Source organism: Haliotis cracherodii, unplaced genomic scaffold (genome assembly GCF_022045235.1).
Source record: "Haliotis cracherodii isolate W230 unplaced genomic scaffold, xgHalCrac1.p SCAF_11, whole genome shotgun sequence".
In the NCBI taxonomy this organism is placed as follows: Eukaryota; Metazoa; Mollusca; class Gastropoda; order Lepetellida; family Haliotidae; genus Haliotis; species Haliotis cracherodii.
In genome coordinates, this window is record NW_027266266.1 from 1736504 (window position 1) to 1749592 (window position 13089).

Below are 13089 nucleotides of genomic sequence, written 5' to 3' on the forward strand. Positions count from 1 at the left end.
ATAAACTGAGCTAGAACTATTTGGCTTTGTGATGCTCAAGGTGTTCAGTTTGTATACCTATTTGTTTTGGAAACCAGAAGTAATTATTTCTTTGAACAAACTGGAGGAACATGAGCTTACAGAATACTTTGTACTTGGTCTAACTGATTTACACACGCGGTCGCTGTGTGATTTTACGTCTCATCAAGAGAGGTTGGCAAGAATATTTATTTTATGAATCAAAAGAAATTTAAAAGTCAACGCCAGAGAGGAATCAGTCTCGATTATCTTCCAAAACAAATTCCACAGGACGTGAAATGAGAAATAGTGGTAAAATTAAATAAATAGATCACTGGAAATTACTTCTCTACGGAGCTGTTTTATCTTTTCCATACATTTGTAAGTATCAACATGCTACATCATTTCCGAGGGTTGATCAGTGTCCACAGAAAGTCATTTTGCTTGTATCTTCAAGCAACACATAACCCAAATTGGACTTTAATGTTGGAACTCAACAAGAATAAAAAAAAGATTTCAGATTTATGCACAAAGAATCAGAGTGACAAAACTATGCCCAAAACTGTACGACAAGACGGATTACTTCCAATAGTCAAAATTTCACAAGTTTTAAGGTACAATTGAGCATGTACTTTCTACGAATATTTCAAAAAGCGTCATACAAGTCTTGCTAAAAAATTCTTGGATCAAGGTGACAAGATTCAAGGCCTTAGAAAAGCTCTCTGAATGTATTATCGTACATGAATATGGAAATGTATTTGTCGCAATTATCGGTGCAACGTGCATTGATCTTTATTGTTAAAAGGATGTCTAATGGGGTATATGTGATTTGTAGCTTCCACAATAACCACTGTAACATTGCACAGCAATTCCATGTTATCACGTATCTAAGAATGTAAACATGATTTGTGGATACCGCAATAACCACTGTAACATCGCGCAGTAATTCCATGTTATCGCCTGTCTGAGAGTGTAAACAGAATTTTTAGCTTCCACAATATCCACCGTAACATCACACAGTTATCACCTGTCCAAAAGGGTACAGGTCATTTGTAGCTTAGCTCAGTCGGGATAATCGTCTACACAAGGGGAAATATGGGATTTACCGTCCCAATATTCGTCTGTTATCATGACCGACTGTCCGACATTTGTGTGTTCATACCCGACTGCCCCGTCATTGGTGTGTTCATGCCCGACTGACCTGACATTGGTGTGATCATGTCCGACTGTACTGACATTGGTGAGCTTATGACCGACTGTCCCGACATTGCTGTGCTCATGCCCGACTGACCTGACATTTGTGTGTTCATAACCGACTGACCTGTCATTGGTGTGTTCATGCCTGACTGCCCTGACATTGGTGTGTTCAAGCATGTGCCTGAGAAAGTAGTACAACATTATGTTTGTGACGTCGTAATGACCTTAAGGTCATAGTCAGTGACAATAGCGTCAGGCGAAAATGCATTGCTGTGTGAGTCCACAAATACACAGAGAACTACAGAGGGAAGCATTGATAATAATACTTTTGAATTAGGTTGGAGTTTCAAAAGCCTAATGAACATTTTCTCTTTTTCATTCGTAAAAGGGTATCAATGTTAAACAATTTATTACACGAAAAAACACAGAAACGGCTTACACTTATGCAACGTACATTTGGATCTCGAATTTACTGTCTCTCAACAGTCATGTGTGTTTTTAGCTGAATACCAGTTTCCCCACATTAATGCTCTCCACATTAGTGTGTTTATGCTCGGACATTTATGCGCTCAATGCCCGACCGTCCTCGCATAGGTGTGCTCAAGTCCTGACAAGGGTGTGCTCATGCGAGACTGACTTGATATTAGTGTGACATTGGTGAACGCATGAACAACTGTCCTGACATTGGTGTACTCATGACCAACTGTCCTGACATTGGTGTACTCATGACCGACTGTCCTGACATTGGTGTACTCATGACCGACTGTCCTGACATTGGTGTACTCATGACCAGCTGTCCTGACATCCGTGTACTCATGACCAACTGTCATGACATTGGTGTACTCATGACCGACTGTCCTGACATTGGTGTATTCATGACCAGCTGTCCTGGCATTGGTGTACTCATGACCAGCTGTCCTGACATTGGTGTACTCATGACCAACAACCCTGACATTGGTGTACTCATGACCAACTGTCCTGACATTGGTGTACTCATGACCAACTGTTCACAAGCGACGCGTCATGTTCAGCAAGTTCCTCTGAATGTCTACCATAGAGTGTCAGGAATTACCCAACCAGGAGTACGATGGTGTTATCTTTATTGAATGGGTTAGATGTAAACAACACACGTGTTTCCGTCTGGATAATATGAACATGCTTTGACTGATGGTATATTGCTCTCCTGAAAAGAAATGTATGGTGTCACAATAGAAATTGGCCCTCTTGTCAAACATCTTGCTACAGAGGCTGCCATTATTTTGAATTTCTATGCACAGATCCAGATATGTTGTTTTCAGCTTAAATCTTAATTGTAATCATAAGTAACTGCAGGTGTTTACTGGCTAGGATAACAAGGCTCAGGCATCTTGTCTTTCGTGTTGTGAACTTCGAACTGCATCAGTTGCACAAGAGCCGGTCAGCAGGGTAGGTCAAGTGTGCAGTCAGTCTGGGTTATCACCTACCTGAGGGGGTATATTTGATTTATAATGCTTTAACAACTGTAAAACCCTGCAGTCATTCGTAGCTCTCACTATAACCACTGTGACACAATGCATTGTGTAATTATTTGATGTGAAATATTGTCACGTGGCGTTTTTATCTGTCTTGTATGCACGCTATGTTATGAACACCGCCACTACCGCCACTACCGCCACTACCTCCAATCCCCAACCCCATCCCCCTGATATCCGTATATTAAATGATCAGCCACTTAAGGAGACTGAGGTCTCCTTTAATAATTATTTGCTGTGGTTTTACGTATATATACTCTCTCAAAAAGGGAACGCATAACGAAAATTGTAATTTGATGAAGAAATGTAACAGGGTGGGTTTTTCAAAAATATTTGTTTTGATTATGATTTCTCTGGTGTTTGTCTTAAAACGTCATATCCAAACGCATCCCGCATGAAAAACACGTATGTTAAACCATGATTTTCGATAGACGCATTTAATGTCACAGAACACGTATTGCACGTGCAATGCGCGGGAAACTCGGGGACCACCTCGTGTCGTGGATGGGTATAAAAGATCGATCTCCGTCTTTTTTCATTCACTTTATTTGGAAGTTTGTGAAGACTGCAAAATGCCAAGACTGAGCCGCGCCAATCGTCACATCGCCATAGGTCTCCTGGAAGCAGGACAATCTCAACTTACAGTTGCCCGTCGAATGAATGTTCATCAAAGCACGATTTCCCGTCTCTGGGAGAGATATCGGCAGCAGAACTCGGTGGAAGATGGGCCTAGAAGTGGACGTCCTCGAGTCATCACTGCGGCGAAAGACAGGTACATCCGGGTACATCACCTGCGTCAGCGAACAGCTACAGCGACCACTACCGCTAGGCAAATACCCGGACTGAGAAGGATGTCTGCACAGACTGTCAGGAACAGACTACGAGAGGCAGGTTTAAGAGCAAGAAGACCCTACTGTGGCCCCGTTATGCGTCAGCAGCATCGACGTCATCTCGTTCATTTGGTGAATTGGAGTCGAATCTGGTTCAGCGACGAATCAAGATTTCTGTTGGAACCACGCGATGGAAGAATGCGGGTGTACAGACGACGTCATGACCGTTTTGCCGACGCCTGTGTCCCCCAGGTGGACAGATTCGGCAGGGAGGGGGGGGGGGGTGATGTGGGGAGCCATATCCTACACTGGAAGAAGTGAGTTGGTGTCGATCCAAGGCAACCTGATAGCGCAACGCTACTGCGATCAAGTCCTTCGTCCACACCTCCTTCCCATTATCAACCGCCAGAGGGAGCTATTCCAGCAGGATAACGCCAGACCTCATACGGCACGTGTCACGAGGGCCTTCCTCCAGAATGTGAACATCAGTGTGCTGCTTGGCCCTCCAGATCACCAGACTTAAACCCGATAGAACATCTTTGGGATGCCCGGGACAGACGGGTGCGAAAGCGTAACCCACAGACCCAGACACACCAGCAACTAGCACATGCACTACAGGCAGAGTGGGCTACATTGCAGCAACATCGGATTCAGAGACTCATTCGTTCTATGCCGAGACGATGTCGCGCAGTTCTGAACGCCAATGGTGGTCATACGAGGTACTGACTTCAGCGCCATCAAACGTCGATGTGTGATTCATAAACTGACTTTTTCCGATGTCTTATTAAACAGTGATATATTGACATTTCCTGTGTAAAATTTCTTCGAATTCCATTTGCTATTAACTTGTCCACAGTGTATCAAAATAAAAAGAAATCTGTAGTTAAAATTCTTATATACGTTTCTTTTTTGAGAGAGTGAGTGAGTATGGTTTTACGCTGCTTTTAGCAATATTCCAGCAATATCACGGCGGGGGACACCAGAAATGGGCTTTCACACATTGTACTCATGTCGGGAATCGAACCCGGGTCTTCGGCGTGACGAGCGAACGCTACCCGACCGCCACTTTTTTGAGAGAGTATACTTTTTATCGTATATAGACACAATACACATGCGACCCCAAAAGTGGCCAAGAGAGGATATTGCTGTCCCGCGAGAAAGTGATAGAGCGATAGAGCGATGTCCCCTCTCGGCTACCATAATATACCGCATCAACACAAATTGCAAATTGACATGTCTAAACTATCTACTGTAATGCTTATAAAACAAGTCAGTGGATGAGGTCTTTCTACCGACTGCCCTAACGTGGACATTATTCAGCTAACTTTCTGTCGGATGTGGCAATATACTGGCGTTTGAATCTTAAAAGACATGGAGAACCAGTAATGAAAATAATTAATTAACAAATTAACCCGTGGTATGAACGGAATAGACAGCATAACAGATGAGGGATGGAAAAGACAAATTGTTGTATGTTTGTTGTTTAACGCCGATATTCCAGCTATATGAGGATTGTCAGTAAATAATCGAGTCTGGACCACACAATCCAGTGATCAATATGATGAGCATCGATCTACGCATTTGGGTTACGATGACACGCATTAACCAAGTCTGAAATAATAGTAATTATAGTATAGCAGATTCCACATTGTGGATGCAAGCTAACTGGCGGTTTCCCCATGCGAAAACAACACTTTGCTGCTGAAACTGACGCAAAATATCTGCCTATATTTGTTTATTAAGAAGCCATGTCAAGTACCCCTTTATGGCTATGGCCGCATTACCGTGAACTAATATCACACGACACCCTACATACAGACTAGAGTATCACTTCTAAATGCCTTTCTAAGACCTTGAGTGACCAATTTAAGCCGGTAAAATCAGCAATAATATTTCATATAATCTGTTGGATTGTTCTATTTTTTTAATTTGAAGTTTGATATACGGCTTTTTCCATTACAAGAGAGGCCGGTCACATGACTGATCCATCCTTGTGAAAAATATACCTTAACTATTGTAATATCGACTCCATTTTAGTCTTGGCTGACATTTACAGTCTACAGCAATCTATGAATTTACCTTCGTATCTATTTGACACATAATCTTCTTTATCATGACCTTCCAATGATCGACCAACTGATCAATGATGACCAACACACGTTACTGCCACAGGCTCATTTACAACTTCGGCCATCGTGTCGGCCATTTTGACGTCTTTTACTTGTAAATGTTGTAAATGTATTAAGACGCGCTGTCATTGTACCCGACTTACTGAGGTAGTTCTTAACAGACCTTTCTCATCGAATGATATTATTTGAATATATATTTGTTATAAACAAACTACAACAGATGTTCCCGTAGAGCAAGTTGAGCATACAGACGCTCACGTGACCTCTCGTTTTTAGGGAACTAAGCTCCTACGTTCATACAGATTGGCATGTAAAGGTTCTTAAATATAGACTGATGCATTTTTTATTTGTCACTTGTGAGCAGTGGGTATTTAGCCGTACCACTTGAACAATGACTGGCTCTGGTCTGTTGTCACTGTTCACATTCATATCGATTACATTCTGTGTCACATAGAGGGACTTTGAAATTGAAAACAGCCAACACTACTTACTGTGAATACTTATCAGCTGCCTTTGTCTGACCAACTCAGTTATAAAAGCTTTACACAGATGGTCATAGCACATCACGATTGAAAGTCAGATTTGAATTAAAAATATAAAATCGATTTCCACCTCTCCCCACGTATATGCAGCACCTCCCTGAAGGTGGCATGTCCTGTTTTGAAATATAATCAGTTGTCACTATCATTGAGGGATGGAAGAGTGGTGAAACTTTCGTTCACTCGGATGGGGACCGGGGACTGATTTCACAAATGCCCTGCTGTGTGTATTCAATCGATATTACTGCAATGTTGTTTAAAGCTTGCTTGCTCATTCGACAATTATTTTGTAATTATTGCAACATTTCAGTTTGCTTTACTTGTTAATTGATTTTGTATGCATACAAATGTTCTTGAGATCATAGATATAGCGAACTATGACAGTGTTATTTCAAATAATTGGTTATGCATCATTACATATACTCAACAACTAAAGTTCCTGTGACACCAATATTTAAGTGTATTTTTCAAACAAGTAAAGTTTGGTTTTCAATATTGTAGTACATGTATGTAATCAAGTCACAAAAACGCATCTGCTACAGAAAAGCATGCATTCCATGCAAAAGTTTACTTTTATGCAAGCCCAAAAATCGCTACATCCGGGTTCCACAGCTGCAGGACCGTTTCACCACGGCGGCGTCAACATCCTCACAACTACCGGGACTGCATCGAATATCGGATCATACTGTTCGAAATCGTCTGAGAGCAGCCAGTATTCTAGACAGGAGACCCGTGCAGCGTAACATCCTGATGCTGCATCATCTCCGTGCACGTCTGCAGTGGTGTCGTCAGAGAGTCTCATGGCATTTAACAGATGGAAACGTGTTCAGTTCACAGACGAGTCCCGTTTTCTGCTGGGACGTGCTGATGGACGCGTGTACGGACGTCGTAACTAACATTATGCTGAAAATTGCGTTCAGCAAGTGGATCGTTTTGGAGGTGGAAAACGTCATGGTGTGGGGAGGCATTCTTCACGGAGGCCGGACAGCACTTGTAGGAGTGGATGGTTCTCTGGTCTACGCTACCGAGACGAGATCCTGCAGCGCCACGTTGTCCCCTCCATCAACGCCAATGGCCCCATCTTTCAGCAGGACAAAGCCAGACCATACGTCGCACGTGTTTGCACAAAGTTTCTGCGTCAGAACAACGTGCCTACGCTACCCTGGCCTGCCCGCTCTCCAGACTTGTCCCCCTATCTGTGGGACGTGCTGGATCGTCGTGTCCGTCAGCGTCAACCACCGCCACAGACACTTCAGGAACTATTTGCTGCACTAGAGCAGGAGTGGCAGAACTCCTCTGGCTGTCATTCTGACTCTGACTTCGATGGTGTCTAGTGGCAGTCGCTGTCATGGGGTGATAGCAGCTCTAAGGAAGGCCGTGATGGTTGCTGATGGTTTCTGTTCAGTGCATATTGATAAATCGCAAAGAACAATGAAAGAACGAAGGGTTGTTTATTTTACGATGAAACATTGTTTTATCATGGCGTCTTTTCTGGAGACGTCATTTATTGGACTACGGTTTTTTTTAGAGGGGAGTGTCCGATGAGTTGTTCCCCATAGATGTAGCTAGGCAACGCAGAGAAACGCAATGGCCGATCAATCACATCCAAAAGTTGAAGAGATATGACGATTGTCATTGGGAAAAGGTGCAGGTAATCGATGTAAGGACTGAGAATGTGCGGGAAATACCCACCCCGGCATAAAATGGACTTGTCCGACATTGACGAGGTCGGATTCTATTAAGGGAGTCATCAAAATTCAAATACGGGTAAATATTTTTTAACCTTTTACATTGCATCATCAGCCTTTAAGAGGTTGTACATAATGTAGATATCCCTTCAACAAAACAACGTGAATGTCGCTCCCCTGGTCTTTCACCAATCGAGCACATGTGGGCCGGGATGAGATGGATCGGTGCCTTCGACGTCAACCACGTGTTCCACGACACTCCAGGAACTGCTCCAGCAGATATGGACAGATATCCCACAGGACTTTGTGCGACGCCTGGTCTATTCCATAAGACGAAGATGTGTTGCTTGTGTAGCGGCCATAAAAATTCCGAGTCCCGTGATGGGATTCGAACCACGGACCTTCTGATCAGAGGTCGGACGCCTTGTCCACATGACCAAAGAGGTTAACCCCGTCAGCAAGCTGACAAGGTAAGGATGTCATCTGTGGGATGACTCCACGTCCTGCTACATACTTCCCCGTCAACAGAAGGCACGTCCCGGGCCGCATAGTAGGGTACTGAGGCTTATTTTATTCAAACTTGATGTGAACGTGCTCAGCCCCACGTTGGGCGCCAGTGTAGCGGCCATAAAATTTCCGAGTCCCGTGATGGGATTCGAACCACTCACCTTCTGATCCGAGCTCGGACGCCTTGTCCACATGACCAAAGAGGTTAACCCCGTCAGCAAGCTGACAAGGTAAGGATGTCATCTGTGGGATGACTCCACGTCCTGCTTCACTTGCATCGCCACCAGAGGTGGAGACACATAATATTGATTTGTAAATTGACATTTTGGCATGTTCATGTTTTTTTATGAATTGACGCATTTTCTGAAGTCACTATGGCAGATTAACCATTTTAACACTAAAGGAGTCTTATCTGTTGCAAACCGAAATTGTTTCAGATTTGGTAAAAAACATAACTTTGCATTACATCTTATTCAATGTAACAGGAACTTTTGTTGTTAAGTATATTTATTTTCGAAATAACACATTATTATACTCACAAAAGCCTTTCTCCTGGCCAGGTATCACGACAGTGAAAGATCAACTGTGTCTTAAAACTGCTAAGACATGGCTTTATATAATAAAGTCAGAGACAAATCGCATGCTTTTCACATGTCAAAATGGTGTGTTTGGGCGACCCGTTCAAGTAATAAGGATGACATCTACCCCTACTAAAATACACCACAAAAGTTATGATAAAAGAGCACATGGTGTGACAACAAGTGCTACTCATGTAGCCAGTGTTACAATGATGATGGCCAGTGACGGACATTCCAAATGTACGGACACTGACCCCGCAGAACCCGCGGTAGCCCGGATACAGTGACGTCAGTACCGTGTAACTCTGTCGCTGCACGTGCTCTCACCGAGGGGGAATGTTTCACGCGACAACAGAAAGCACTATCTGTTGACAATTAGATGATGTGCGGCTCTTCTGATCTCGCATCCAACCATGAAAGAATTAAATTGTTTTATAGGCATTACTTAGAAGTTGGCGTATGACAAGGTAGACACAATTTCTATGGATAACAACTTCTTTAATACTGTAAAAAGCGACGTTTCGGTATAGATACTTATACCGTTGTCAAGCACGATCGCTTTTACAGTATTAAAGAAGTCGTTATCCATAAAAATTGTGTCTTCCATGAAAGATTTGCAATAGTATGTTTGACATTTTTAAAAATGAGAGTTGGAGATTCATAGTGACGCCGACTGAATGCGTGACTGTTATAGTGCTTATTGTTGACATGACAGGGCGTGACACAGTTGAAGCGTTCGGAATATTGATGATATTTTAAAATATATGTTGCCTATAGAAACCTTTGGGTGAGATTTAACATTGCATCACCGTGTATGATTTACTGTAGTGCCATGTGACTTTCTCAATTAAAGTATATTGGAAGCCTGACTTCAGCAATAATAGTTGGACATGATCATGCAGGCAGATAGAGCATTGTGTATAAATCAATATGGTGCGTGTGAATGTTTGTGACTCGGGCAGTTAACTGTGATGCCGTACTTGGTAACAGATGAAGTTTAGCTTTGAAAACCTTACATGTATTTCTGTTTTTTCTGACACAGACTCTACCAAAATGTCATGTTTGTGTAATTGCTTTCATGAAACTCAGAAAAGATTAGTAGATTGTGCTTACTAACGGATGAAGTTTAGCTTATATAACATCCGTTATTGCTGACAAGGCGTTTGTGTAATTGTTTACATGAGGCCCAGAAAAGATTAAAAGCCCTGTCAATAATAATACAACATCTCGTGTTGTGAAATACAAAGCACAGTTATCAAACAACTCACAACAGCAATGTTCGAAAGTATAAATAAGTTATTCTGAGGAGAATATCACATCTTCTTTATTAAATGTTTGTTTTACATTCCTGGCATGGTAGGCCTTATAATTTGCATGTGGACATTCTACAGAGCGATAGAAACACTCACTCTATACACAGATGCGAGACAGTCCCACATACAGATGATATGTAATCTTTTATAACAGGGGGATGGGGTAGCCTCAGAGTTAAAGCGTTTGCTCGACACGCCGAAGACCCGGGTTCGATTCCCAACCTCTTTACAGTGTGAGAAGCCAATTTCTGTTGTCCCCCGACGTGTTATTGCGGGACTATTGCTAATTGCGGTGTAAAACAATACGCATTCACTCACTCTGCAGTGTTAAAAGCAAACCATGCAATACTCGTCATCCAATGGGTAACAGGTACACTGTGCAATCTAATATTCATATATTACTGCAGCTCCAATCCTTGATGTATACTTTTGACTTTTGAGGTATAATCTACTAAGATATCAAAGAGCATCATACTGCTCTTGCTCAGAAGTTGTTTGATCAAGGTTACACGACTCAAAGCCTTTGTAAAGCTTTCAAAATGTTTATGGTAGGCAGTTTTATGTTTAGGACATTTCCAAATATAACGCAACAGTGACAAACATGACGATGCCATTCCTTATTTTATGTTATCATATGTTCCTGTGTTTATTCAGGTGATCAGTTGACTTGCCTTTGTATGTGTTTGTGACGGATATCACCGGTTGGGCAGGATACGCTCGCATGGTGTCGGGTGCAATTCTTTATTTTGTGCCATATGTTCCTGTGTTTTTTCAGAAGATCAATTGACTTGTCATTGCACCGGTTGGCTCGCCTTTTCGCGAACACCTGGTGTCATCACTACCTGATAGTTACTCATAAACACATGTCCATGACACAGCCGGAATCATACAATCGACTTTAACAGAGACTTCTTGTGGCTATGGAAGGCGACTTTTCCCTTTATTGATATCTATTGAATATTCTCATCGTGGCTTTAGGCAAAAAAAACCTACATTTGTTTTTATTTGTTAAAGTGTTTGTGGCGGAACATACTTACCCTTTGCACGAACACCTGGTGTCACCACTCATTTTGAGTGATGCAGTTGTAATCACACCATAGCATGATGTGTGTCCTGTCATTGTCTCATGTTCTCTTCTGTTACTCATTCATCAATAATAATTTTCACCACTATTTTGCCTTTCTCTCCCAACGGAACATCGTTCAATTGTGTAAAGTACTGAAATAGATTGCATACAACCCTCATCTTTAGTACTAGGCTCCTATCTGTGTAAAACAACACAACTGGTTATGTATATTATGGACGCTCTTATCATGCATTTTCATTCACTTTCATTTTACAGAATGATTAACGGGTATTTCGCACATTCAGAATATTTGGTTGAATTATTAAACTTTCACAGTAGATGACCCTTCCTTTCCGTTCTTGTGTTTAGTTTACCGTTAACAAAGTTCATCTTCGAAAACATAACAATCTGTCTCCCGAAAACAGACAATTCACCTGTGACTGCACTGTCGATAATGTCAGCTGATTAAGCCAACATGTTGCATCCTCTCTGATATGCGTTCGTCTCATAACCATAAAGATCACAACGATACTTTCAGCTGATATATTGTTTTGATAATTAGTTATTTCAAGTTTTGTTATTGAGACATGGAATAAAAACAATAAAAATATCTTTCTATTGTTGAATAGCATAACGTCCTCATATACACGAAGGTGAAGAAACATACTCGCGTTTAGTGTGCACACTCAGTGCTGGGGCAATGGCAATGCTACATTGATTACCAACAGCTGTCACTTGCTGGTTCTGTCAACGCAGCCATTAACGCCTGTGTACTGATACATGATAAGTGAAGCGATCAAGGCCAGGTGTAAACATGTGTATCATGAAGTGCACTATAGCATGAAATGTACAATTACACCCTAGAACGATGCGTGTCCTATCAGAGTCTCATCTTACCTTCTGTTACTCATTCATCAATAACTAAACAGAGATCAAATCAACGTTTCAGCTTGCATCAGTTAACCCTTACTGTTGTGAACATCTATATTTAATGTACAAAAAATAAAGATGACAATTCTTTACCAGCTCAAATACAATGAATAAGCAAAGAATTTAGAAAATGGAATGAGGGATGTTATCGATTTATAAAGTATTTTCAAGCAGAATACATTTGCGGTTCATTCTATATTGAATGTATATGACAAATTCATGATGGGACTTCTTTTACCAGTTAAAATACAATTAATAAACAAACATGTAACAAATGCAGCCATGAATTATTTAACGTAGCTCGTAATGGTTGGATTAAAAACATGTTCGTGTGAGACGAGTAAGTGATTTAATCAGAATGGATTTTCGCCCTTTTTACCAATATTCTAGCAATATCACATCAGGCTTTTGCATTTTCTGTGTGAGGATATTTACTGAAGGTCATGTAGGTACGTACAGCATGAACCTTTTAAAACATGTACACTGTGGGTCAACATTTTGTTTGCATATGTCTACTAATGCTTGAACAGCCAATATATAGCCATACATCTATTTCATTGTTTATTTATGTGGGTCCATATGGTGAAACAAATGTAACTTGTTTTTATGCAGACATTCATAAAACACGTTTTCAGACTTTTACTTTGCTTGACTTTGTAAATGTAACATATAGGATATATGTCAGAAGCCACATAAAGATATTACTAATGATTGCTTCACACCCTACTTGAGTGTGATATTAATCTTTCAATCAACTGTAACGTTTGGTAACATTTGTTCAAAAGGATGATGCAAGAGTAGGTG

At 41.4% G+C, this 13089-nt stretch overlaps 1 protein-coding gene across 1 annotated transcript; it reads right to left on the reverse strand.

Moving 5' to 3' along the window:
• Nucleotides 1-1763: 1763 nt before the first annotated feature.
• Nucleotides 1764-2871, reverse strand: LOC139456013 (mucin-22-like). Its single transcript, XM_071237531.1, has 2 exons — nt 2853-2871; nt 1764-2197 (listed from the first exon to the last, which is right to left on the reverse strand). Exons 1-2 carry the CDS (start codon nt 2869-2871, stop codon nt 1764-1766), a joined length of 453 nt encoding a protein of 150 aa, XP_071093632.1.
• Nucleotides 2872-13089: the final 10218 nt, after the last annotated feature.